The 27,614-nt window shown below is 42.0% G+C and overlaps 1 protein-coding gene across 3 annotated transcripts; it reads right to left on the reverse strand.

Moving 5' to 3' along the window:
* Positions 1-173: 173 nt before the first annotated feature.
* git1 (G protein-coupled receptor kinase interacting ArfGAP 1) lies at positions 174-27,166 on the reverse strand. Of its 3 annotated transcripts, XM_042486236.1 has the most exons (22): positions 27,146-27,166; positions 26,780-27,046; positions 22,054-22,187; positions 21,545-21,657; positions 19,544-19,649; positions 19,098-19,184; positions 18,854-18,984; positions 18,611-18,705; positions 18,032-18,074; positions 17,242-17,268; positions 15,391-15,439; positions 14,814-14,886; positions 13,966-14,063; positions 12,886-12,997; positions 11,862-11,986; positions 10,384-10,536; positions 8,885-9,235; positions 6,454-6,534; positions 5,952-6,028; positions 5,251-5,427; positions 4,791-4,854; positions 174-3,640 (listed from the first exon to the last, which is right to left on the reverse strand). In XM_042486236.1, exons 2-22 carry the CDS (start codon positions 26,829-26,831, stop codon positions 3,425-3,427), a joined length of 2,364 nt encoding a protein of 787 aa, XP_042342170.1. In that variant the 5' UTR covers positions 26,832-27,046; positions 27,146-27,166; the 3' UTR covers positions 174-3,424. The 3 variants fall into 3 exon arrangements, with proteins under 3 accessions (XP_042342170.1, XP_042342171.1, XP_042342172.1); XM_042486237.1 differs by lacking the exon at positions 8,885-9,235 and having other exon boundaries at positions 26,780-27,165; XM_042486238.1 differs by lacking the exons at positions 8,885-9,235; positions 17,242-17,268 and having other exon boundaries at positions 26,780-27,165.
* Positions 27,167-27,614: the final 448 nt, after the last annotated feature.

Here is a 27,614-nt window from a genome sequence, read left to right on the forward strand (position 1 = left end):
AGTTTTTAACATCTTCTGTTAAAAGATAACTCTCCCGTCACCCATCTCCCAAAGTGTAGAGCTGTGAAGAAACACAGGGACAGCAACAGTACAGGCCACAGTGCACTGCCAGTGGCTGAGTATCAGAAGTGTGTGTGTGTCTAATTCACTGGCTGCAGTTTTCATGTTTGTACTTTGTAGAAGGCTTGGTCCGACTGATAAGTTGAGCGTGTGTGTTTGATGTTGAAGAGCATGTGTTAAATCTTGGACATGTTGATGGAGAAAGTGTATTGGGCACGAACTGACGGAAGCATTTTTAACATTCATACTAGAGGCACCCTACGTAGTGTCGTCTAAATCGGGGAAGGCCATGTGCGTTTACGACCCTCCTCCGGACATTTTGAGATGACTGTAGTGCTAAGCCGAAGTGTGTTTCAGACTTTTCCTATTGCCCCATCCCGAATCAAACCCTCATCCTGCACCTAATGTACTTGAACTAAGACCTTTGGGAGAGTGCAGTACATAATGTAGATCCTACTTCACCCAGCTGGAAACTGTACTCGCTCTATTCTTCCTGCTGATTCCGTAGGATCACTAATATGTACAATAGAACTACATGAAGGGGGTAATAATACCACAGCATAACCACAAGACTTAAAATATCTACAAGTACACTGGTGTCAAGACTGAGGAGCCGAATGATTTGGTGAACAGATCCCATAGCCTGAAGCCCACTTGGGCCAACAAATAGACATAAATATCTCGCAGACATAACCCTAACATATAGCTTAATATAAAATATAGCATGAAAATATGTGTTCATATATATGACTCTAGTCTAAAAACTCGGGCAATCATGATTGAAGGGACAAGCTTTTCTGCTGGCCCCCTTGTGTGTGTGTGTGCGTGTGTGCGTGTGTGCGTGTGTGTGTGTATGGAAGAATTTGTGTTTGTGACTCAGTCAAAGAGGACATGATTATGTGGAAAGGCATCCGATATCAAACAATGATACATTTCGTGTCTTCTGGACATGATTTTTTTGACAGGGAACAGAACAAACAATCCACCCCCCGCACCCCCACAGGGACATGTGTGCAACTGTAAAAGAGGGTATGTGTTTGTGTGTGTGTGAAAAACTAAATAAAGAGAACAGAGAAGTGCTGAAGGTAGAGTAGCGTCAGTCTCTCAAAGTGTTTGGGGCTAATTAAAGTTTAACTGCTTCTTGCTAAAAGGCAGAAAAAAATCTGAGATGCAACTGCTGTTTGGAGGATGAGGTCAATGTTTCAGGTGAGGATGTGCAGAGGCCTTCTGAGCATGATTATAGATTATACTGATGCAAGAGCAACCAACCTCTAACGCCACAAACACTTTGAGCAACACAACCACTGGAAAAGGTGAATCTAAACCAGAAGAGCAGCAGCTAGGAAAAACTTTTTAGATCCCATCTGCATCCTTTGTTACAGATATTTGTTCGGCACAGTACAACAAGCTTCAAACCTACAGTAGGCTAAGTGCGCTCTCTTTTTAAAAAAAAAAAGAAAAAAAAAACTTTGTTCCCAATGCTGCCTCAAAATAGAGACAGTGAGCTAGAAGTGGCAACTTCTGTGGCCCACATCAGCAGGCTGTGACAAACGTGGGCTTGATTGTGCTTGCCAGACAGTCTAAAAAGTGAACATAATACATGGCAAACTACATCAAGCACATTTGAGGTGGTTAAATCCATTTCAAACAAGCAAATTATTTCACATGAAATGAGGCTTTAGACTCATCATTTTTACTTTCCAGGTTGCGAAATCTGGTGCTTTCCACAGGACGACTTAAAGCTTAACTGCAACAGACCGCTAAGTGTATCAACTTAATGTGACCATGCATGCAAATAATGATAACCCAAGAGCACACCCGCCATGTAAATAACAAACTGCTTTAAAGCAAGACTGGAGGAAGGTTTATCCTCATACACAAACTGCACCAAATGATTTTAATATTCTGCTTGGCACCACAAAAATGAATATGGGATGAGATGATTCCACTGGCTCTGTTATACGAGGCAAACTGTATGATAAATCAAGCCTCAAATAGACAGCTGAGGATACATGAAAAGAGCATTTTGATCCAGGTCCTGTCATGACGCACCAAGGAGCTTTCGGTCTGACATAAATCAAAACCAAAAACAAATCCCTCTCCCCTTTGGCAATTGTTCAACCCCTTGGACACATCACAACATGAAAAAAATCCTCAACTGTCACCCAGAAAGAGTGCTTGAGAAATGTTGAGGACCATTTCACAGGTCATTTCTTTTTTATATGAGTGTGCATGTTTAATGAAATCCCAGTTGATCACATACTCCCATCTGTCTCCCTATTCCACTAAATGAGATATTTGAGACAATAAAATAAACATACATAAACAGTTAAATCAAGATGACAGTCAGTAAAAATATCAATACAAAAAAAAACAATAGGCATGATAAACGACAATTATTCCAGTGTAAGTGTTTTGTTTGTCAGTAATTTTTGTCCTTAGGTGCAGACCCAACCGATCTGCATATTCCAAAAATAAAAAAAAAGAGGAGAGAGGAAAGAAATTAAAACATGCCAGGTCATGCTGTGTACCACCGACAACAGGGGCTGACGGATCGGAGAGAAACTAGAGCCCCCCTTCAGAAGCTTCCTCAGGATTCTGTATCTGAGTAGGTGGGGTGTGGAGTGGAGCTGGTTGGGTCCCAGTCGGTCCCTTCTCTGCACCACAAGCAAATCCTCTCTGGGACGGGATAGGACAGAGGGGCCTCAAGTCTGGTCAGAGAGAAAGAGAAAGAGGGGAGGGGGGGGGGGGGGGTGCAGAGGGGAAAGGAGAGGAGAAAATGCCCTGACTCCTCACAGGACGGAGGGACGGAGATGGTGGAGTCTGTCATTAGTTGGTCTTCCCTTGCTCACAGCAGACACTTTCTCTCTCCCTCATTTAGGTAAACAGGGAGAGGGAGGGATGACGAGTGACAGGCGAGAATAAATAAAGCATCTCCGGATCCAGTTTGCTGTACATCGCCACCGTTGTATTTGACTTATGCTTCTCACAGTTTAAGCGGTTTATTATACACATCTGATACCAACAGTTTCTTAAGGTTGCAGCAGGCTGTAGTTCCCCTGTTCCACTTTTCCTTCCCTACTTTCACTTCCACGCTCGTGGAATTTATCCTTTTTCGGTCCTCTGTAGTGTTTCTACTAAACAGTCTTTGCTTTCATCCTATTCGTTTTCCATGCATATTCCAAACTTTTCCTTTCCTCGTTGCAGCCATCATTCTCCTGATCCCTCGTCCTCCCATCTACAGTCATCATATTTTCCCTCTTTCCTCCTCTCCTAGAAGACCGTCCCATCCCTCAGAGCCCACCCATGCATTGATCCGTTCTCTCTCCCTCTTCCCTCTCCATCCATCCATGCATTCGCTGGGTCACTGTTTTTTCTCGCGGGTAGTGATGGTGACCAGTTGCTTGGCAGCCTTGGCGATGTCGTAGGCGCACTGGATGACCTGCTGAGTGAGGAGCTGGTAGTCCACCGCAGGACCCCCGGGCTCTGAGGGCGCTGCCTTACGGCACTCCACCTGCAACCGCGAGGCACTGGAAGCCAACAGCCGGAGGGAGCAGTGGACTGCGTCCAACGCTGGGCGCTATGCAAAATTAAAGGAAATCAAAACTCAACTCACATGATATAAACAGATCAAGAGAGATAAAGAGAGCAACACTGAGACAGAGAAAGAAAGAAATAAAGAGACAAAAAGCCTTGTTTTCACTGAGCATTCTTGTTAAGTTCAGTTCATTATACATTAGTAATTTTAAATTTCCATTGACAAAAGTTGTGGATGGTACCACTTCTTTCCGTACTGTTTTTCGCTTTTTCCCCTCTGTTGAGGAACCTAGTACACCGGTCAGATATTAAAAGGTGAAGCTAGAAACTGCAGTCTCTTAATTGGTCAAAAGACAGAATTGTCACTCTTGCTTGACAAGAACACTGTTCCATGGATGGTCAACAAAATCCAGACGTTCCTCTGCATTGTCAGTGAAGAAGAAATATAGCGAGAGCTGGATGGAGCAGTTGAGTAACGACCCCGCTAACATTTAAGAGTACTGTCTACATAGAAAATACATAACAGATGTAGCATTTAGGCACATGTCCCTCACAGTCGACTGTCAGTCAATGTCTATCGCGTGAGTGTCTGTCACTCTAGGTTTCTGCACTAATGGCACTAGTTGGCCCTTGTCGGCTGTTTTTCGGCCAATTCAGCATGTTGCATTGTGGTGGCACAGCCCGGTGGAGCTCGGTGCATGAGGAGAGAAACAGAGGTAAGGAAAGTATACAAACGACTAAAGTCAAGAGAACGTGAGACTGGAATAAACTTTTTTTATGAGGTATAACTGTTTTTACTTGTCACTGAGCTCTTTGGACTGCTTGTGTCATTGTTTGCTCGCAAAACGTAAATATCCATTAGTCTGTCAACGTCAGGTTGTGTTGTTAATGTGCTAACCTGCTAACTAGAGTCTTAAATCTAATGAATACAGACAACTGCCGCCTGCTGTTATGGGAGTTTTTTCCTGCAGGCATACATGCTGGTTGGCCGTTGGCTGTACTCTTTATGGTGTGTTCAAGGGCAACTTTTCAGTTGAGACACAGACGGCATTTGGCAACAAAACAGACCACCTTCCTCACTACTAGTTTGTTGATGTTGGTTTTGTGTATCAGGTTCAAAGGGTACCATACTTGAAGTGTTTGATGGAAAAGTGGCTAAGGAGAGAAATAAAACATAACTATGCAGAACTTACTTTGGGGAAGAGTGAGGCCATCTCAGTGACAGCAGAGTGGATTTTCTCAGAGCATGGAACAAAGCTAAAGAGGAAAAAAAGTTATTATTTGATTTGGTAGCTGATGAGATGATTTAGGCAACACAGATGTCTGATTATTGAATGATGCTTTGGATTTATCTTAACAGACATTTTTATATACTTGGATATATTACAACATGAGTGCACAACTTTGAAAAAGTAGCCTGACTTTGTGCTACACGCCATTCCATTGCAAAAATAACACGTACACTCACATGGTGTAGCTGTTAGTAAGTGTTTAGAAATGTAACAAAAGCTCTAAAAGGATGATTCTGGCACTAGATGTTCCTGTGACTTCTCGGTGTGTTATCTAATCCAACCACTCTTCAACGAGGACATAATCTGTTTATTCTGGGAAAAATGTTTTGAATATCATTTTTATCCATCTGAGTTGTCTTACCTGTCGTGTTTGAACTCCTGAGCAGCCCTGAGCAGCTCCTGGATGTTCTTGGTCACCTGCTCAGTCTTCAGTATGACATCCTCTGTGCAGGGCAGGGTGGGGTCCGGCTCCCCCGCGTCCCCACCTCCTCCCTCCTCAGACTCTCCCCGACCTTCCTCCTCACTGCTGCGGCCCATACTGACAAGAGAAACACATTTAATAGACTTTAATTAACACCTTGGTCTAAATTAGAGAGCTGATAGTCACAGAGAACATGCAGCAGCTCAACACTGTAAAAGATCATCTTCAGAAACTTCCTGTTTATTTCTCATTAACAGCTGCTGGTAAAGATCATTAAGCCCCATGTCAGTCTGCGCCCCATTTATACAATATTGTACAGTAAAAAAACAAAAAAGCAGCAAAGGAAGCTAATTTTAATAATTTGTCAAATTAAATTATGACATCAATATAAAACAGAAAATCACATTAGAAAATGGTTTTAGGGCTTTAGATGACAAACGATCTCATTTATATCCCATGACAATTTTATTTTTTTATGTCATCTTGTAGGTACAAATCTGACTTCAGAATAAAATTCTTAAAAGTGAAAAATAACAGGAAATACTTTTGTTTACCACTGATTAGTAGTACTATTTCCTAAAATACTACAGGTTAAAAACATGCTCATCCTTGTGTGTTCAGTGACTTGCAGTGGGGCTGACCTTAGCGAGAGGTCGTATGTTTGTGTGTTGTCATAGTCGCTGTCAGTGCCACTGCCATGCTTCTCTGCTTTGGGAACCTGAGGAGAGAAACAGAGCACAATACACTCCATCAGTGCAATAATCATACACCTCGCCAAACTCCCAAGCCTAACAGTTACCTCCTTCAACAAAGTTTAAGCAAGTTTTTCTCAGTGAATGTCATGATTTCAAATAGAAGTCTCCTAAATTGGGAAGATTTTAGCTGTTTAAAGTCATCAGTTTGAATCTTTTGAATGAAGATTAATGGCAGTTACTTCTCTGAAACTGCTCATAATTTGGGGATGTATTAAATTTGAAGCCATATTTAGATGAGGATATATTTTCCGCAATAAAAATGCATGTTTTTGGTCGATATTCCAAGCCTTTGCAGTATTTGTACGAGACAGGTTTGGACAAAACAATGTAAATACTGAAAATGGAAGACAGCAATTGAAGGTAAATCTGCAGAAAATCAAAAACTAACCATGTATCTGCCCATCTCCGTAGATCCAGACAGATGCAGGCCTCCATACGGCGCTGGACCCCCTGTACCACCCTTTCGTACCTGTGCAAAGCGGGGGAAACAAAGATGGGGAAAAGGAGAGATATGGAGGGATAAAGACAAGAGGAGAAACAGAGATGTGTGGACAAAGATGGAGAAGGGGATGAAAGATAAGCAGACAGATGGATGAAGGAATAGGAAAAAAAGTGTAGGGACAGGGAGAAGAGATGTTTTTATAAACAGCAGAAAAACAAGATGAATGAGCCAGTGAGAGCAGCGGCAGATCAACTCGGCAGCTCACTCATCACCCCATCAAGACGACATGCCTCTATAGTTACCTAACACTGGAGCGCAAAGAACAGGGTTGACTAAACTAACTGGTGATGAACAGCTACACATCACACACTACACACATATTTACACTAATGTTGATCTCCATTATTAGAATGTATAATAAGCAGAAGTGGTGCAAAGTTGCATGTGAGAGAATCCTACATTTGATGAAATGACAAACAATGCAATGACAGACAGAATGCTTACATCCAGAGGATGCACGGCTGCACTGCAGTGAGCGAGGGACAGACAGGTGAAGAGACAGACAGACAGAAAGAAAACATACAAACAGGTAAATCTTTGTGTACGGAGATGGTGAATTGGACACGACTTGGTGGAGGTCCTTCCATAGAAAACTGGACAGAAGTGGCGAGTTTTTTGTTGTGTGTCTGGAGAATTTAGCTTCATAGATGTAGCTGTCACCTAAATGTTACTGAAGGCTATAACTTTTTTTTCACCTTTAGCCCCTTTCCATACACATGCGCTTGAAGGTGTTTCTTAAACTGATGATGCGCTCGTCTTGACTTGATGATGTTTTAAAGCGGCTCCTTCTTTAGTGTCATTTACTATTGTACTGTGCAAAAGTTGCTGCTGGCCAGCTACTAATCATCTTGGATTTTCAGTCTGTCACTGATTCGCATCTATCGCTTAATGCTAGAAAACGCTCTGTGATGCTGAGTTGTGTAAAAATTGCTGTTGGCCAGCTTCTTATCATCTTGGATTTTCAGGCTGTTTTATCATCTTGGATTTTCAGGCTATCACTGATTTGCATCTACCACTTATTGCTAGAAAAGGCTGTGTGACACTGAATTGGCACTGAATGTTTTTGCTGAATCGCCCCTGGTGAAGCCCAACATCATTGCAAACCACTGGAGGCGGATGGGTGCACTCTGGTCCAACTCCAGAGATGATTCATCTCAAGTGCGACAAAATGCTCAAAACTCAGTGCATTTAAAATGTTAATGAAAATGCAAATGAACACAGCATGGTTCGACTCCGCAGGCCAGAAGTGCAAATGGAAAAGCCCTGATTGGTGTCTGCCAGATTAGCCTCTTTACCACAAACAAAAACATTGTTCGGAAATCATCAGGGCATCTCTATAAAACCATGCTGCATTGGTTTGCATTTCCATTACAAGTTTAAACACAGTGAGAGCTGACGATGACAAGGCGTGCTAGAGATGGACCAGCTCCTAAGTTGCGTCAAAGCTTGACTGATCGCCTCCAGGCAGGTTGTGGTGATGTCAGACAGGCGTCATTATCATTCAGGGACGATTCAGCCACATGTTCAAATAATCTCTGCTGCTATTTCCAACATCCAACAACACTCTGTTTTTTAAGCAATATGCAGTAGATCATCTGTGATGATATGAAGCTGGCTACCAACAATTGTTACACAGTGCTATAGTCTAGTGCTAAAAAGATGCTGCTTTTAAATTATGGACCCAAGACAAGAGCATCATCAGTTAGCCTTGTTGTACAGAGATGCAAATCTCTGCCACTCTGGGCTTACACACTGAGTTATACCGAGTCAAACCAGGACAGCACATGTGTATGGACACATGTAAGGGCTATTCCTTCCTTTTGTATGTGTGTGCGTGTGTGCACTTGCATATGTATAAGATCAAACTTCTGTATTAAATAGCTGTCCAGAAGAAGGAGAGCTAACTGGGAAGTCAAAAAGGGTGGAAAATGTGAAGGTTAAAGGGTGCACAACAACAGGCTAGAGAGCAGAAAAATCAGATACGCCTCCAAGCAAACAGACAACACAATTCCTATTTTCCATCTTTCTCCTTAATGTCACACTTATGCACATCCCCTTTAAGGTGCTAAAAGCAAAGGTTAAGGTCTTACTGTTGTTTGACAAATAAAAGATTCAGTTTCACATTTAAAAGGGGGTCATGCACAACTGGACCTTTGAAAGAGAAGGATCGGGAACTATGATGCAGGGAGAGATTCAGTTGAAGGGAAACGGAGAGATCAGGATTGGACTATCGCCCATCAATAAGGCCAAAGAGAGCCAATCAGGGCCACCAAAGGGGAGGCAGGAAGTAGAGAGGGCCGGGGGAGTTCTAACTTACGCTGGGTGTGTTGAGGGGCTGCAGGCGGGCTGCCAGGGAGTCCAGGGCTGGGGGACCGTGGGCTGTGGGGCCGGGGGCCGCCCCTGGCTCGTACATTGAGAAGGCCTGGCGGTCCCTTCGATGGGGATGGGAGTGGGGGGTGACCGAGGAGGGCACCGAAAGCCCTGGGTTGTCCGCTCCAGGCCCAAACCCACCCAGACTCCCCCCGCTTATTCCTCCCCTCATCCCACCCCCTTGCCAGTGGCCTCCTCCCCCCCCTCCTCCCCCAGGTCCCCCTACCCCCTGGCCAGCTGCCCCCCCAGCCTGCTGGCCCCCCCGCAGCGCACTGTTCTCTGTCTGCACCCGCGTGATCTACAGGAGAGGAGGAAGGGAGCAAGGAGGGATGAGAGGATGGAGGGAGGGATGGAGGGAGGGACATTGGGAGGTTGAAGGGAAGGAGGGGGTGTCAACTGAATGGTCAAAGACAAACATCCACAATCACAGGTACAGTAAAAGGATCACACAAACTCATACATATTAACTCATATCAGTACTGGGGAGAGAGGGAGGACGCTTCAATCGGTTACATGTCGAGCCAGGGATTAGGTCTTGGGAATGGGGTGGAAAGAAACATTCCTGTGTATATGCACAAACTATTTTCAGGGGTCAATGAGGGGAAATGAGGGCACACCTGCATTGGGGGACTGGTGACTACCATCTAAACTGACCGCAGTATTTGTTATCTGGGGTGTGTGCACATAAATGTTTGTACAAGTGCATGTTTGCCTCAACGCTTCACTGAATTTTCAATCAAGTGACAAAAATAAACACACCAATGAATCATGGGTCACATAATCTGACACTGGCAGCCACTAATGAATACAATGAGCTAATGATGATGACTCACAGGAAACAAAATGAAGCGACAATGGACCACAAATGAATGTTATTACGTGAGACCTGTTGAAACTAAAAATGTCATCAGTGTTTGTAGCACTCTCGAATTACGTCTGCTTTTGCTGCTTAATAACACTGAAAAACTGTAACCAAATAAATCTTCCAGAGATAACAGTGTAGGCAAAATGACACCCTGTCAGGAAAAATACATCAGCTTGCAAAGATATTAAAATATTCACTTGTCTCTCCATCATCCTGCCCTCCTTCTGTCTGAATCAGTTGTTGCTTCTCATTTTGTCAACCTGTCTTTGTCCTTCTGTCTGTGTGTTCTTCAACACCCACCCTTCATCTGAGCTTCAGATTTTATCATCAAACTTCTCCACCAGCTTTATATATATTCACCCTTCGAAGACACTATTCATGCTGCTGCTTTCTTGTTTTTTTCTATCTCACTTTCTTGTACCCGTGTTGCTCTCTATCATTAAATAACATATAAGCTAGCCTCAAACTTTCTGCTTCCTCTGCTGCTCTGTGTGTCTCAACTGAGGTTCTGCATATGCTGGATTTCTGATCTTATGAGTCTGAGTTGCTCATTCTTTCATCCCCTCTCCAAACTCCCTTACCTCCTTCTGGAGCCGCCGGAGCTCCTCGCTCAGGTTGTTGTTGACCTTCATCAGCTGCTGCACCTTGGCTTCTGAGGAGGCCAGAGCCTTCTTCACCTCCAGGTACTCCTGCAGGGTGATGGGGCCATCTGACAAGTCTGAGGAGTCCATACTCTGGATTGATAGGGCATTATAGAGAGGCGTTGAGATGGGTAGAAAGACAGACAGAAACACAGACAGGTGGACAGAAAGGCACAGACAAAATGAGTCAACTGCCATCATGAGCACTGTGAACCTGTTCCAGGTTATAGACTTAAAATCCTCAACTGCCCTGTTTTTTCTAAACAAGCTCTACTTAGATGCTGTTTTATGCACCTTTATGCAAACAAACATGATAAACAATTCCCAATGTGAATCACTTCACTTTTATTCTGAATTAGAAAATGGTTGGGGGGCCACCTGGCACCCTATAGGGGACCAGATTTGACCCACAGGCTGCAAGTTATATCACTGAAGTATGTGATGTATGCCGTTTTTATGCAGAGGTAATATGGGGATGTATAAATCGGTGCCTTTTGGGTTGGATAAAACAGAGCTTACAACTGTGTGAGAGGAAGAGGGCCGGTCTGAAGGCCAGTTCTACAGCTGATCATCACACACACACACACACACACACACACACACACACACACACACACACACACACACACACACACACACACACACACACACACACACACACAGACAGTAGAGCCTCAGTTCTTGTTCTCAATGCACCATCTGCCCCCTCTTCCTGTGACCCTGGAGCATGCTCAAACACATTTCTATACCACTCCCTAAAAGCAAACTATGTCAAATATCTTTCATTGACTATTCTTCAAAGCTCTTTGTTTATACATCATCCACCTCCTGCCCAATCAGCGGAGTACTTTAGATAACGCCACACAATGCAACTTGAAACGAGCACAACAATAATGAAAACACATATTTCTAGAGCGGAGATGGGAGTGGAACCTATGACTTGTGGTTTGTTGAGATCTGCCCAATGAGCTTAACAAGTCCAGAGGAAAAAGGAGATAGTTACTAGCTTAACTGTTGTTTACTTTGTCATTTGCACCACTCCCACTCTGCACCATTTTCCTCTCTTTCTCTCTCACTCAATCCCCTCTTCTCTTCCCTCTTACTACACACTCTCCCTCTCAGTGTATGAACAATGCCTCTCTGAGAAGGACCCAGAATAGCTGATGATGTCACTCAGGAGCTATGTGGCAGCTCTCACTCTGGCCACTCCCCGCAAAGCATGCTGGGACAAGCAGTCATAAAGAGAAAACCATTGAAAGATTTGTTGCTAATGCAACTACTTTTCTAAAGGTTATGTGAGAGAAACACTGTTAAGTAATATTTAAAAACTATCTGTGTGTCAGCCTGTGCTGTGTGTTAGGTGATGAGTGTGCATGTGGCATGATGCACATTGGTTTCCAAAAGAAGTGGTACTCTACCTTTGCACGGTTGCTGCGTTGTGTGTTGTTGTTGTTCTGGGTGGTCAGCTCGCTGTCTGTGTCTTCATCGGAGGCTACACTGTCGTAGTCATGCTGGTCATCATCTATGCCCAGATCCAATGTGTCTGACAAAGGACAAATATGCATAGTTATTACACTTGTCATTTATAAAGCGTACCAACCTTTTCATTTCTTTCCTTGGGAATGCTCAGACTGATTAGACTGGACACTGATTTTGGACAACTTTCCAAAGTATTCCAGTGTGGAGCTGCATGTTAGTTTCAAATAAGAACCATTTGTCAGATGCAGAGGAAGTATTTACAGATAAAAACATACTGCCTGGTCTGGCAGAAATGTAACCTTTTCCCAACAAATCCTTAACACATCATCATTCTTCCCTTCATTAATAATTTGCAAGCCTAGAGCCTTTTCACTATGTTCTGGTTTGCAAAAACAATATTTTCAATCTAAAATATTTGATCAAATGTGCCAAAGCTCCACATATTTGTTTAGAGAGGTATTGGGAAACCTGTACATACATATTTGTGACTAGGTTCAGTTAGATAACCTTTTCAGGGTTCACACGCCTTCTTAAACATCAAATTCAAAGACTTTGCAAAGACTTTCAGGGCCAAATTCTCTCAAATTCAAGGACGCAATGGGCATACTTTGAGACATGGATCAAGGTCTATTACTGTTATAACATTGATAATTTCTAGCAGCCTTTACAGAAGCTCACAGAGAACAATAAAAAAGAGAGAGGGGCTTGAAAGTCTGCAAGCTTCTCTGTATTACTGTTTTAATTATGAATGGCAGGCAGTATCAAAAGAAGTTCAAATTCTAGTCTTGCACAACACTTTAACTGACCCATGCCTATGCCCCTTTGAAAAACTTTCATGGAGTTGATTTTCTTTTCCAAAAATTCACTAATTTCAATGACGTGAGAACCCTGCTTGGTTTTCTTTTTGCTATTCTTGCCTACAGCCCTCCTCTCTAATGTCTTTCACATCTCCCAGTGTCTCACCAGTAGGACTGCTGAGACCTTTCCCTTGCTGTCTCCTTTTGGCATCACTCAGGATATCAATGATGAGTGTGGCAAACTCCCGCGCGTTGAAACGGGCCAGCTTTTGACGGCCCTGAGAAAAGAACGAGTTAGAAATGAAGACTGGGGGTTTTATATATTTATATTCATGTGCACACACTGGCATGACTGCCTGAAAATGTCTCAAATGTTCTTAAAGTTGTTTCATCATCAGTTGTGTGGAATACAGATACAATCCAGCCCAGTCAGTGGTTCACAGTCTGTGTGACGACTGTGGTCAACGACCATGTGCTGTGGAAAAACCCAGTCATACTTAACACTCGCAGCACACACACACACACACACAAATACACATAAGTGTGCTCACACATACACAAACATGGTGAAAGAAACATAACCCGTGCAATTACACTAGTATGTTGGTATCCACAGAATAAACTAAAAAGGTCACTTTCCAGTGAAGTGCTAAATGAGTACCATTACACAAAGCCATTCATAACACAACATTTTGGAAGACAAAAGAAGGTAAAAAGTTCAACTCTGAATGTGTGTGTTTTTCTTCAACTTCCCACCATAAACAGGCAGCAGTAAGTGACCGCAGTGAATTGTCCAATCAGGGCAGAGCAAACGTGGCGATGAGGGTTTTTTCTGTGTATGTCTGTGTCAAAAGTCAATGTTTACACTAATGAGCCACACAGATGAGGAGAAACTATGTGAGAGGACATATGGGATTTCTCTTTCTCACACAGACAGTGGAGGGAGGGGGCACAGATGGATTACATCTTTGTCCTCTTTCACAGCTGAAGAACATCCCTTGTCAATTTCACACTTATTCTCGGCTTTTCCCCAAAACACATACACTGTCTAACTGGAGATATCACTATGCTCTATTTCCTTTTTGCTTGCGAGTTCTTTCCCCTTAGTTTCTTCTATTTCTTAGTTTCGCAGTCATCTAGAGGTAGCTTCAATTTCATTTTGTATTTATTTGTTTTAGCCAAAAAAACGTTTATCAGTACATGCATGCTAGCTGCACTGTAGGCATGTATAAGAGTGACTGATTACCTGGTTGCGTGTGGCAGAGTATTCAGGGTTGACTGGTAGGAAGGGCACCGCGCTGCGTTCTGTTACCAGAGTGCTGTGGTTCTGGGTTGTAAGCCACACTGGAGACACAAACATACAGCAAAAAAGTCTGTGTGTGTATGTGTGTTTAATATGGACACAAGAACATGCGCTGCCAAACACGCAGATCATCCACCCACACATGCATAGAGACGTAAACAAAGCACAGTAAAAACCACACAGTAGATCCTAAAACTGAAATTCAGCCCCTATAATCCACCATTTGGCTTTGAGCCCTCCCCTTGTGTGTGGCTGAGTGTGAGCATTTATGTGTGTGTGTGTGTGTGTGTGTGTGTGCACGTGTGTTTGTGTGTGTGTGCGTGCGTCTTTGTATCCTTGCCACTTACCTGCGGTGCTTCTGTCAGAAAACACAATTGACTGCTACTGCTACTGAAGGAAAGGGAGAAAAGAAATGGAAAAAAAGAGAAGGAGACGAAGCGAGAAAGCCGAGGAGGAGGAGAGAGGCTCAAGAATTTCTGAGGCACTTCCTCACTCCGTCTCTCCTCCTCCCGTACTCACTCACTCATTTTGGCCTTCCTCTTCAACAGTCATTTTCCTTTTCTCCTCACTCTGTCCTTCAAATTCACTCTCTGTTCTCTCAACACCTATTTTCTCTGTGAATTTTCTCTCCTTTTCTTCTCAAAGTTTACGTCGGTGATGTCTTGTGGTGGGTGTTTTTTTATTTCTTTCAACATCTAGTTTCCATATAAGGAAAAAATCAAAGCACAAGACTGATATGTCTACCTCATAGAAGACAAAAGAAGAAGGCTCAAAAGAAGAATGAGGCTCACCTGCATCGTTTTCTCTGCGATCTACCTCATCATAGACGTCCATCGCTAGTTCCTCAAACAGCCGATTGTTGAGCTGGTGCAAAAACAAACAAATTGACCCAAGATATGTTAACAGGTGTACAGTGTGCAAAATGAAAGAGGGAGATCAGATGACAAGACATTCATCTGGGCTTCAAATTTTAAGATTTTACTTGGCATGCTGTCTCATTTTCAGTCAACCATTGCATTTTTCCTAAAACTTCTGTTTCACGGTTTGTGACTTAAGTCCTTCAAATGTTGATAGCTGACCATCAGCTCTGAAGTTTTTGGATTTGTATCATTCTGTGGGGCTGAACAGATGGCCCTGGAGAGGACAAACATTATTTTGGCAAAGAAAAGAAAATCTGGTTGCTTCACCAACCAACTTTTTCACCCTTTTTTTCCACTAAGCACTTATCTTTTTACACTACTTTCAAGGACATGAAAACTGGCTCAATCTATTGTCTACAAACTACCACTTTAATACCACTGTTTGTAGAACTGTAATGTGAATGTAAAATAAGCCATGATTTAAATTTCCCAATTCAACTCGACTCACCGCTTGGAGCTTCTTCTTGGCAGCCTTGGCCAATTCTGAGAGGTCCAGACTGAAAAACACAGAGGACAACAGTCAGACAGGCGCCACAAAGATACAGTGGAATAAAGAAACAGAGTCAGACGGAGGAAAAGACGTGGATATGGAGAGAGGAGCAAGAGGTGAGGAGGTGGGAAGGGGATTTGGCTAAAGAGGGGTAGGGACAGGGAGACAGAGGGCATTTATGGTGGGGATGCCACAGGTGTGGCTTGATGTAATGGTGACGGCCACATGGAGCCAAGTAAACTGGAAAGCAACTCTCTGTACCGTCCAAAGAATTTAACCCTTTGAAACTCAGGCCAATTAGCTTGGTTTCTTTAAAAAACATCTGATGGTGGCCAGCAACTTCATACGAAATGTCCCAAAAATGAGCAAGAAGTTACTAAGACCTAGAAGAAAATTACTGGAAAACTGAAAAATATAATATTTTCTTTCTTCATATTTTGTATTTTCTTTCTGTAACCTAATTTTTACTACATAATGAAAAGAATTGTAAATTTAGTTGTCTGGACATTTTTCTCTCGTTTTTATTATTTCCATATCACCATTTATTGCTTGTCTTTTGTTTTTGCAGTTTGCTGGATATTTCTTGCCAGGTTGCTCATTATGTTTTCCTCTGTTTTGAAAGAAATCAAAGGAGTTTTCTCAGGTTTCAGAGGTTTAAATGCTTGTGATAGGCATCTAAATGCAGCACAAGAAAACTGATGAAGATTAAGGTGGTAAAAGGTTCAAATAAAGTTGGACAACATGAGAGCACCTGAAAAGTGAAGCCAATACATCTTGATCCCCCCCATGGGACATGGGCCAAACTAAAAACTCAAACTACACCTCAAATAAATTATTCGCAAAGATGGTTTCTGTCAGGTAGTTTTTTTCACATTGATATATGTTCAAGTGTTGATTTTTCCACTTAAGTTTGGTTATAATCAGTTATTTGACGCTATAAAAAAAGGGGGATTATGGTCATGATTGACAGCTGTGTGTTCCAATTGAGTGCTCTCAATTGATGGCCCTGCTTACGATTAGTTGGACAGGTGTTTGGGTGGAAACTCGACACCACAGAGACCTCTATTGCAGACTCTGGCTCCAAATGATGTCACCGGCGCAAGATGGCAGTGGCTGTATCCAGGATATTTTGGCTTCATTTTAGTACAGTGGGAGGAAGTGCAGATGCATCATCCACCTTTATATACAGTCATCGGTACAGTCACAGGGACAGGGTGCAACTGTGATTTTTTTAAACTACAGATATATAGCTAAAGGTTGTAAAACATTAGTACATATTTATGCCATTCAAAGTTTAACTTTTAACTACTATATGTTGCTGTAGACTTAAACTCAATTGTGTTAGACTGTAATGAAATTTTATAACTCATATATAAAAGATCTACATGTCCAGTGTTTCCCTGCATTATCTGAAATTTCACCTAAATGACTTCAGGAAAAACTCTTCTGGGGGTCAGAGATGTTCACTGAGGATATATGCTCTGGTACAAAGTGAATGTATGGATATCACTAGTGTGGTTCACCTGAGCAGAGGAACACCTTACTCACAACAAGAAGCCCATTGGCACTCTATTTCCTAACAGCTTCTAGTCATCTAGATTTCTTTTCCTCAGAACTAGTGGTACTGCTCCATTTTCTTGTGACAACCAATTAAGGCCTAACAATCTTCCCACAGTGAAACTGCTGAAGAAGAGACAGGCTTATTGTAGTACACAACAAGGACATATACAAAATATGGGGCAGCAGACAGAAGGGGCTGACATTAAGGAAGAGATTCTGGAAGAAAAGGAACAAAGAAAGTAAAGATACCTCTGTGTCGGGCACTTAGGACGAGCTCTGACTCCACCAAGCGCAGCGAAATGGAGAGAACAGAAGACGAGTGAGAAAAAGGAAGACACAGACAGAAAGAGGAGTAGAGAAGCCACATCAAAACAGCTTTAATTGTTATTATCAAGAGGAACCATTCACCAGAACAGAACAGATGCAAGTGGAGTTAGATTGCAGCTCAAAAGTAAGACTCACTTAAGTTACAAGATTTTGAGGTGCACTTGGTTTAGCTGCCTCACATGTATATGCGGGAGTGCCGTTTTAAGCTACTACTCTGACTCAGCTCAGCTGAGAAAACCCAGCACCCATCAAATATTTGAAAGAAGCTGAGCCAAGTACTACCGAGCTTGATTTATCATAACCTGACGGTGCACTTTTGCACATCTCAAATCAAACCTGCAGTTCAGGATTATTAAACCAAGCACAACTCAAGTATCTTAACCACTGCAGGCACCTGTAATCATTAGTCCTTAGATTGTCATTTACAATAAACAGCCAGCTCTCATTGAGATGTGAAAGACCCCCTTTAGCTGCCTCCTTTTTTGGGTGGGGTTATATATACTATGGTGCCACCCTCTGGTGGGAACACTAAACTGCATCAGTGTCAATTAATCCAAGCCAGCGAGACATAGTGAAAAGAAGCAGTTGTAGAAGTAAGGCAAAGTTTAAGTATACTATCAAAGATACTTCATGCAACCAAACCACACCATGCATGCAAATGCAAAGCAAGTATAGCCATTTTAATACAAAACAATAATGTCATGATCCATACCTGTCTGCCATTTGAGGAATGATATAATGGCCATTCTTGTGATCTGAGGAGAGGTAGAGGTAGAGGAGAGGAGAGGAGAGGAGAGGAGAGGAGAGGAGAGGAGAGGAGAGGAGATAACTGGATCAAAGCTACAACATATGTCACAGAGGTACACTATGCTTTAGGGGTCGACAGATTATCGGCCTGGCCGATTACTGGAGCCAATATTTGGCATTTTTACCTTGTAAAACCTCAGGGAGCTTTTTTTATTTATTCATTATTTACTTACATTTTCACTGAACTTTATAAAAAAAGTTGCCGGGAACTTGCTGTGTATGATGTTAAACGTTTCAGTTTTGATTAAACATTTGCTAATGGCATTTAAACAAAGTATTGTGTTAAAGTTTGTTATATTCCAAATTCTAAGTATTGATGGAAAGATTTTTTTTTTTTTGTAAGTGCATATCGGTTCTAAATATTGATTATCGGACTCAACTACTAACAATCGGTAACGGTATCGGCCCTGAAAAACCAATAGCGGTCGACCCCTTCTATGCTTAAGGGCATGTGTGGTACACACAAACTGATGCAGTGGGTTACCTGGGCGCCGTCCACAAAGGTAGAAGGCTAGTCTGTCCGTCAATTCGTACTGACACTCTACCAGGCGCTCTGCTAGCTCTATATGACCCGCTTGCCTGGAACACAGACACACAACACAAATTAATCTCCCTTCTTTTTATATTTTTTAAACCATTTTGCTTTTCCTCCCTCACCATTTTCATTTAAGATTTGATTTAAATGCAAACTGTGTTGTTACAGAATTATGATTCCACTGTTTTGTACCTTGCGTAGTCCATAGGTGTGCGTCCATTGATGTCAGGTGCTCCGGGGTCTGCACCGTACACCACCAGCAGCTCAGCCTGCAGGATCTGACCTGCCTTGGCTGCCACATGGAGCGGGGTAGTGCCTTTCTCCTGGAGTTTAACACACAAATAGAGTCAGAACAAGAGGCTTGGCATAAAGAGAGTGACTGAACAGCAGGGCTAATTGCGAGATGGAGTGAGTCAGCGACTAGATTTTTCCTGACCGGGTGGAAGAAGTTGGCCTGAGCGCCGAGGGACAGGAGCCGAAGACATGTCTCTAAACTCCCCGTCCGCACACTAGAGTGAAGTTGCTAATGAAGAAACAAAGAGGAGAGGTAGAGAGGAGGGAGAGAGAGAAAAGTAAAGATTAGACATCACGAAGAGACAGAAACAGGCAGAATCCCCTATTAACCCAGTGGAGCTCTGCAGCGTAGGAGATCATTATTATATCCTGCTGTGTCATTCAGATCGCTTCTTGCCAGGGATTTTTATCAGTCTGTGTTTGTGGGAGTGTATTCATGCACATGTTTTTATATGTCAGGTCTCCCACTGACATCTATAAATGAAATCCTTTGTGCTTACACATGCAGTTCAGCAGTATGGCAATGTCTGCGTAGGCTAATTACGCTGACATTCTCATCCCCTCTGCTGTGAAAGACTGAGCCCTCACCTTACTGAGGTCCTTGGTAGTGACGCCATCATCATCGCGGCAGGGCAGCTTGTGCACAAAGGCCAGCATCTGGTATTTGGCTCTGATGAACTCTGACTTAGTGGGACTGCACAGGAGCAAAAGACAGAAGATGAGGAGGGGGAAATTATTATTTTTTTGTTCCATTGTTATTTTCTTCAGTAAACACAAACACACACTCAGTAGACCTCAAATACACGCACATGCACAAACAAGGCATAAAGACATGCTTTAATTGTTGTGGAGAGATGTCGAAATTATGGGGCTGCCGCATAGTCAGGCGGTCCGAGCAGTAAGGAGTTTGGTGCCTTGTTCAAGGGTACCTCTGTGCCCAGGATGTGAACAGGCACCTCTCCAGCTACCAGTCCACACTCTGCACTTGAATCGGACACTACGAGCTACGGCTCTTGTATCTATAAACAGATGTCTGCATATTTATGTAGAATTTAGGCAACAGGACAAGATTTTAGGATCAAAGGCATTTCCATTTGTAGTCTGTTTGTAGTCCCAGTAGTTTTGACCAATCACATTTGAGCAGCTGGTAAACAGTCTATGTGGAGAGCAAAAGAGGTGGAACTTACTTGGCCTAACTGCAATCTCCAAACCTATTGGCTATCGTTTGATAATAATTTAGCTTTATATAATCTTTTTTATTACAAACAATTTTAAATCTGCATTCATATGCAGATAAAGGGCTATTTTTGACCAAATATCTTGATATCGATATCACAACAATACTGTAGGGTTGACTATTGGTGCGGTCACAAAACATAACACAATAACATTTTTGATAATAATCTTCAATAATGTGTAAGAATGACTAAGTGGGTGAAGAATAATAATACAACAGCTAGAACAGCTTGGTTAGTTCGGGAAATTACACCACTTTACTGAAATGTAGGCTTTAAAACCAGGATGAGACAACATTTATGATATTACTATATCTAAAATCTAAGATATGTCTCATATCATGATATTAATGTGATGATGTCGAGCCCTCTACAGTTATGTGTTAATAGAAATTAGCTGAAATGAGCTGCACATTGAAGAGGAAGTCTTGGTCCAGAAGTCCGCTGACAACACCAAAACTCCTGAAAAACTGGCCATTGCCTGCCAAAGCTAAGTCATCGTCAGATGGATAGTCAGTGGATTCAGAGATTGCCACCGCCCCACAAAATTCAAAATCAGAAAAAGCATGTTAAACTGTAAGGAAAAACAATCATATTTAAACTACAGTCCAGATCTAGTCCAATTTTAAGTTACAAGTTATTCTGTTATGCCACTTTTCTTTTGCAAACAGCTGATTTGCATTTTGAACGAAAAAAAGTCTTTCATGCATTGATGTCACTTTTCTCCTTCTCCTTTTGATTCTTTGTGTTAGTTGAGAATCTCACTCTCTTATCAATAGAAAGTCTTAAGCTAAGAACTACACGCCTCACAGCACTGCTGTTTCTCAGCGTTGCCTGAGCAGGGTTCCTTCCCATCTTATTTGAATGAGCCAGAACTGATGGGTTACTAATGGTTCCCTGCTTGTTATACAAAGACATTAACACAATACACAGAGCAGTACATTTTAAAAGAGACTGTCCACAATGTGCTTCTACACATTTATGAAATGACAAATTAAGTGAAATGAACACAAGATTTCCTGCAGGTCCAATTCCTGATCTCACGACACCTCCACAGCCACATTTCACCACAAAAGAACTATATCCTGTGTTTAGGTTGATAATAAACCTGTGAGAACAGAGCAGTATTCATTAGGAAGGTAATCCATGACTATAAGACAACTGTTTGGAGGACATTAAGGAACAACTGGGTACTACTGCTCACCACTACTGCAAACACCAAATGACATCCAAAAAAGGTTATATAGCATTCCTGTGCTGCAGGGACAATAATTTCCCCCGACAAAGGTGATCTGGTGGGAGATGTGTGATAGTTTTGTTCTGTGTATTTTGTGCCTGTAGGGAGTATACTTACTGGACTTTGTCCTGGGGGTTGGGTTTCCTACGACCGCTCTGTACCTGAGCAGGGTCCAGGAGACTGTGTTCCCATATGGAGTTGGCCCCGTTACTGGCCAAGGTCTGAACCATCTAAAACACACACACAGGAACACACACAGCAGTGACTCAGTGATGGTTCAGCAGTTAACCACCATGGAAGAAAATTACAAAAATATTTTCTGATCAATAAAGTCATGTTAAAGCTCAAAAGCAATATCATATTGCAGTGTTTTAAATCTAATACTTTAAGGCTAGAAAGCTAAAAAAAATGTGCAAATGGTTGAACATGCATATATTTTAAAATAAATAGTAAAAACACAAACTTTAAAAAAATAAAAATAAACAAAGATGGAAAACCACTGTAAATGGATTTGCATCCTCAGTGCTGAGTCAGATTTATGTACCGGTCCTCATCTTCTGTGGTAGTATTCTGAGCCTCAGGTACCTCATTTGCTTTAACTTCATCTCTTCATTTCTCAGCCTTACCTGCAGTAATGCGGGAGGCCATCCGCTGTGCCTCAGGTGCTTGACTATGGAGATATGGCGGCCTAAGCTGCGGTGGACTGAACAGCATTCATCACAGATCAGGACTCCTCGGTTGATACTGGTCCAGCCCGGGTCTGACAGGCAAACAGAAACAGATATATGGTATTACAAGCCTTATCAACACGCTGTGTGTGATGCTGAGACTTTTTAGCATTGTAATAAATCTTCACCACGACAGTCAATTTAGTACAAGTATTACAATGTTGGGGGGCTAAATTACAGTTCACTGCCACAAAACTTGGGAGTGCCATTTCTTCCTCCAAGTAGACATATGCTCGACCTACATTGCTGCTCTGGCCAGGCTTCATTCAAGGTCAAGTCAAACACATGCTCCTTTTAGACCTCTATTCTAAATCAAGGTCAAGTCCAACATATGCTCATTTTCATCCTCGTTTCTCAGTTGATAACTTCCAGAGAGAAGTGTTGAATGAATACACAGAATGACAAATATAAAGCCAAGCATAAACAGCATAAAGCTTAAGCACAGTCATCCTCTGCAACAAAACTCCAATGAAGTTAATAAGTCTTTTAAATTTCACAAATTAGCATGCAATGTATATACTACTGTATAACGTAAATTGAAAGCAAAGCACTCTTTAGAGGATAATCACCTTTGTAATTTATAAAATTGCTGTGTTAACGCAAACGTGTTGTAATTAAGAGAATTTGAGGTAGAAGGATACCTCACTATAAGAAATGGGCAATGAGAACAAAATGAATTTTGCAGTATGAATAGTGATACTTTCCTTATAATCTTTTATAGTATTTAGACAGTACCTCATTATGATTATAAGAAGAAAGCATGCATGAGAACACTGAATTATCAGACAGTCTTTGTGTTTGCTGAAGATTGAAGATGCTATGGGGAAGTGCCAAATACCTGAATAAAGCAAACGCACACTGAATATTCCATACGCTGGGTTGTACTATAGCTCCCCTGAGCCCTGCATACTCCATTAATTGTTACTCACTAATGAACCAATGCATGCAGATCCCTGCTTTGAAGAAAGTGCTAACTGATGGGGCTCAATTGAACCTATAAGAATTATTTAAACAAGTGATTTCAGTTTTTCACAAAACTGCAAAAATAAATGAATAATAATAACTTTATACCAGAAAAAGGTCAAAGTCAAGTCAGAGTCATGGTTACGCAAGTCGAAAAACTTTCAATCAAATCATTTATATGTATATCTAAATGTGTGAGTTGAAGTTTGTGAAAGGGGGAAATATCAAATATTTTAAGGTATTTCAATTGAATACCAAGGAAAACCCCAAAAATGTGCATGCCTCTACACACATACAGATACCGAGCAAACTCTAACCTTTCAGTCATAAGCAGCTTGGTATAAGACCAGCGGTGCCTGACAGGCTGCGCCAAATGTAAGATCTACTAGTGTTTGACAGAAGTCTGAGGTTTCCATAACAACATTTCAGTCTGTTCGGTGTGATAGTGCAGTGGCGTGCATAATTCTGGGGGAAACATCTTTTTTTTTTTTTATCAAAAGACATCAGAATAGATGAATGATATGAGAATGAGATGTGAGGCAGCTGAGGTCAACGCCGGTCTGCTGACCCTGGCAGTCTAGTCATAGAGTCTGGGTCATGTTTATGCCCTCAGGACTCTGATGTGATGAGCAGCTCACAACTAATACAGTCTGCAATATCAAAACAAATATATACACACGTACATGATGCATTCACCAACACACACACACACAAACACACACACTCACACACATCTACTTTCTGTATTAGTCACTCTCAGGCTGGGATAAAACTGTCTGGGCTTAGAGTATTAATGGAGCTAAAATAGTCCATCATCAGATGAACTGACATGCTGTAAGTCTTTTTGCCCGCAGAAAAAGTAGCAGCAAATACAAAATGGCTTTGATAAGAGCTATAGCCTAGTTTAGAACAGTAGCCCGTAGGCTTTAAAGGCCGGACTGCAGCAATTTAATTCCTTAATCTGTGTAATAAATATAAAAACTCCCACAGGCTACGCTATCTGCTTGGCTTGCTGGATCAATATGAGGCTACACCATTAAGCTATTAGACCTGAATAGACTATTGGCAGCAGCATATTAGCGAAATCTGCAGCATGACATAATTTAGCCTAAAGTTGGCCTAATTTGTCAATACAACATTGACATTTGTTTCTATAACTGTCACTTAAGCTGGCATAGAAATATGTATAACAATGAGTATTAATGGTGAATAATAGCATTTTAAGTCTGGAAAACTCTTGCTGAAATAAACACTGTAACGATTTCTAGCATTTACATGATTCAAACAGGGTTCCTGCAGCTTAAGGAAAGGTAGATTTAAGACTTTCTAAGACTTTTTTAAAGCCACTTGGAATTGTGTTTAAGATCAGTTTTCTAATAACCAAAACTCAATAAGGAGAATTTCATTTTGCCCAAATATTTATTGAAGCATAAAACATGACTTTTGAAAAGAAAAACTTAAACAATCTATGTTAAATGTTAGGGAAAAACACACCGGAAGAGTCTCACAGCTCTTAATATATAACCATTTAATACCCAGGAGGAGCAACATGTAGGTCGATTGCAGTTCCTAAACAGTCTTTATTTTCTCTCAATTTTGCATTTTAAACTTGACCAAACACTGATCACAGTACCAAGGGTAACCTTTCCAGTGTGATAAAGGAATCAGACATCACCGTCAAGCTGCTCTAAATGCTTGCACAAGAGTCTCAGTTTCTTATACATTGCATCTGGGCTCAATAAAGAGTTTACTATCATGAAAACATGATTCAGTGTTGCTATAAACTGTGCAGATTGCCACGGCATGACATTAAAGCCTCCTGAGGCTTGGCTCGGATTGGGAGTATCAGTCGTCCTTTGTAGCCATGCCATCGAGTTATCCCCTAGTATGACACAAAGCTAGGTAGTAGGGAGGTGGCCTGTCACCAGTGGCTAGGTCAGCACTTTGCAGAACGCACTGCGTGTGGATTCATGTCTTGGTAAGGAGGAGCTAAATGCAAAGAGCTGATGGTAGCAGAAGAAATGTAAAGCTGGTAACAGGTACACCAGCACAGATAAGCTAAGCACCATTATATATTAATAAAAATAAAATAAAAAATCAGTGCAATTTAAGGAAACCTCAAAGGGACTTTTTCCTTTTTCCAAACAGTATTAATTTGTTTGGGGCAACACACATTAATCATACTGTAAATTGGTATGATGTTCAAAGAAATACATTTAGCTGGGGCTGGTCAGTGCCAGGCAGACTGTATAGTAGGAAATGCGGAGAGAGCAGAGGTACAGACAGTAGGAGAGTAAGCATATAGTAGTAGCAGGGATAGGTTCAGGTCATACAGCAGAAGCAAGGTGTAGCCAACAAAATTTTGAACACTGAGCAGAAGGACCCTAAAGCGTCTAACAGTTTTGCACACACCGCTATCAGGGGTAGCAGCTGTGAAGAGGGCAGCTGTTGTAATGCACATGAATGAATGCAAGCAAAACACACACACACACACACACACACACACACACACACACACACCAATAATCAAGTGCTTCAAACTAGACGTGAGGGCATGTAAGGCTACACATGCAAGGTAGAAGTAAGGGAGAGGGTCCCATGGTTTGACGTCACCTCATCAATTTGCTAAAAACACATATGAAGGCAAACCGGGGCAAACAAGGTAGAAGTAACCTAAAAACATGAATGCTCATTGCAATGGCCATGCTTACTCATGGACAACAAAATGAATAACACATTCCCTTTCTCTGACAGGTGAGGTTTAAGTATAATTATTATTTTTGGCTTCGTGTTCGATATAATGGCTTTCGTGTGAATTTGCGCCAGTAAATCCCCTCAAAGTTTGTGACAATTGAATATATAAAGTGTGGAGGAGACTACAAATACAGATAAATACAATTTTAGACTACATATAACCTTCATTCTAGTAAGTAAGCGCTTTTGGGGCCTCCCAACAGTGTACTGAAACTACCGAAAACTAAAGTCAGATTCCTTTAAAACGACTGGCTGGTGGGCGATGCGTTAGCTGAATCTGTTAGCAATAACTTGCCGTTTAGCAAAAGTTAGCTAGGCTAGCTAACGCTGTGGCTAAGATAGCAACTTTAGCCTAGTACACAATCTCAAAACGCTTCAGGCAGGAGCTAACAATAACACAACGGGTTTGAAACACAATTGTGATATTGTATGTAAGTGTACCAGGTGCAGGTTAAATGTTTCATAATAGACAGCAACGCAATGAGTCAAAATCGGCTGCTCGTTAGCATGGCTAAGCTAACGCGTTTAGAAGTCTGTCCCGGTCACGAAAATCAAAACAAACGTCTCTTCAAGTGGGAAAGCGACATAAATCTGACACTCAGGTTGTCCACTGCAGCAAACAAGCTGGTAGCCCTCACATATGATTTTGGTCAAATAGATGAACATTTCACCCTGCTAAATTAACGCTGAGCAGCTATTAGCCAAAGATTTTCCCGTTGTGATAACACGCCTATTTTTCACTGTTTATTTTGGGCCTAAGCGACGCTGGGAAGCCCTGGCCGTTTTCCTGCTCTGCGGACCCACTGACAGTGACAGCAGCTTCGGTCCTGTTGTCCCACTATGTCGCTCTCCCGACGTATTGTTCCAGTGTAGTGGTCTATTTTTGATTTATTTTCCTCCTCCCTACCTGGCGCACTGCAGTCGGCGCAGACTTCTGTCCTTTGTAGCTTTCTTGACATCTCGAAAGTCGCTGAAATCGAGAGGTGGATGTCGGCGATGATGTGGATGTTCGCCTTTACTCCCCCGAGCTACCGACCGACGTCTGCAGTCAACCGATGCGGCCCCTGAATCCCCGGAAGCCGGGTGGTGTGATCGGTTTTCCCGGCCAGCTGACAGTTGGATTTCCCGTTTCTTCCCGAGGTCTCTTCGCCCACGTCCACCACTGATCTCAAGCCTGGAGGCAAGTTATGCGAACATTGTTAATCTGTCTGTTTGTATGAACCTCATAGCGGAATATTTACTAAATCTGTACGCTGCATTGCCTGCGACTCACCGAGAGACGGCAGCTCTCTACCTGTCAGTTTCCGCACACACACCCAACATCCCTGCAGCCTACCTATGGAGGGGCAGGGAGGGGCAAGGGGGCAAAATAATCCAGTCTTTCTTTAAAAGTGAGCTGGATTTCACAGACAGATTGAAATAGAGATAGATTAATCTACTCACTTGCAATGCTTAAAATGGCTAGATGGATAAACCTGTATTTAGTCTAAATGTAAGACATCCTTTTGACCCTGACCTACATGTTATGTCCTTCTAACAGCAATATATGACCAATGATTGGTTTAAGGTTATGTCCTGCAAACTGTTTTTTTACTATTATTAAATAGGCCAGTGAGCAACAGACAGTCACACATACGTACACTATCTTTTGTTTTTCTGTGTGTCTCACTTCGAGGATAATCAAATTTATCTCGATACTTCTACTACTATTATTATTATTATTAGTAGTATTAGTATTCATA

This window comes from Plectropomus leopardus, chromosome 5 (assembly GCF_008729295.1).
Source record: "Plectropomus leopardus isolate mb chromosome 5, YSFRI_Pleo_2.0, whole genome shotgun sequence".
In the NCBI taxonomy this organism is placed as follows: Eukaryota; Metazoa; Chordata; class Actinopteri; order Perciformes; family Serranidae; genus Plectropomus; species Plectropomus leopardus.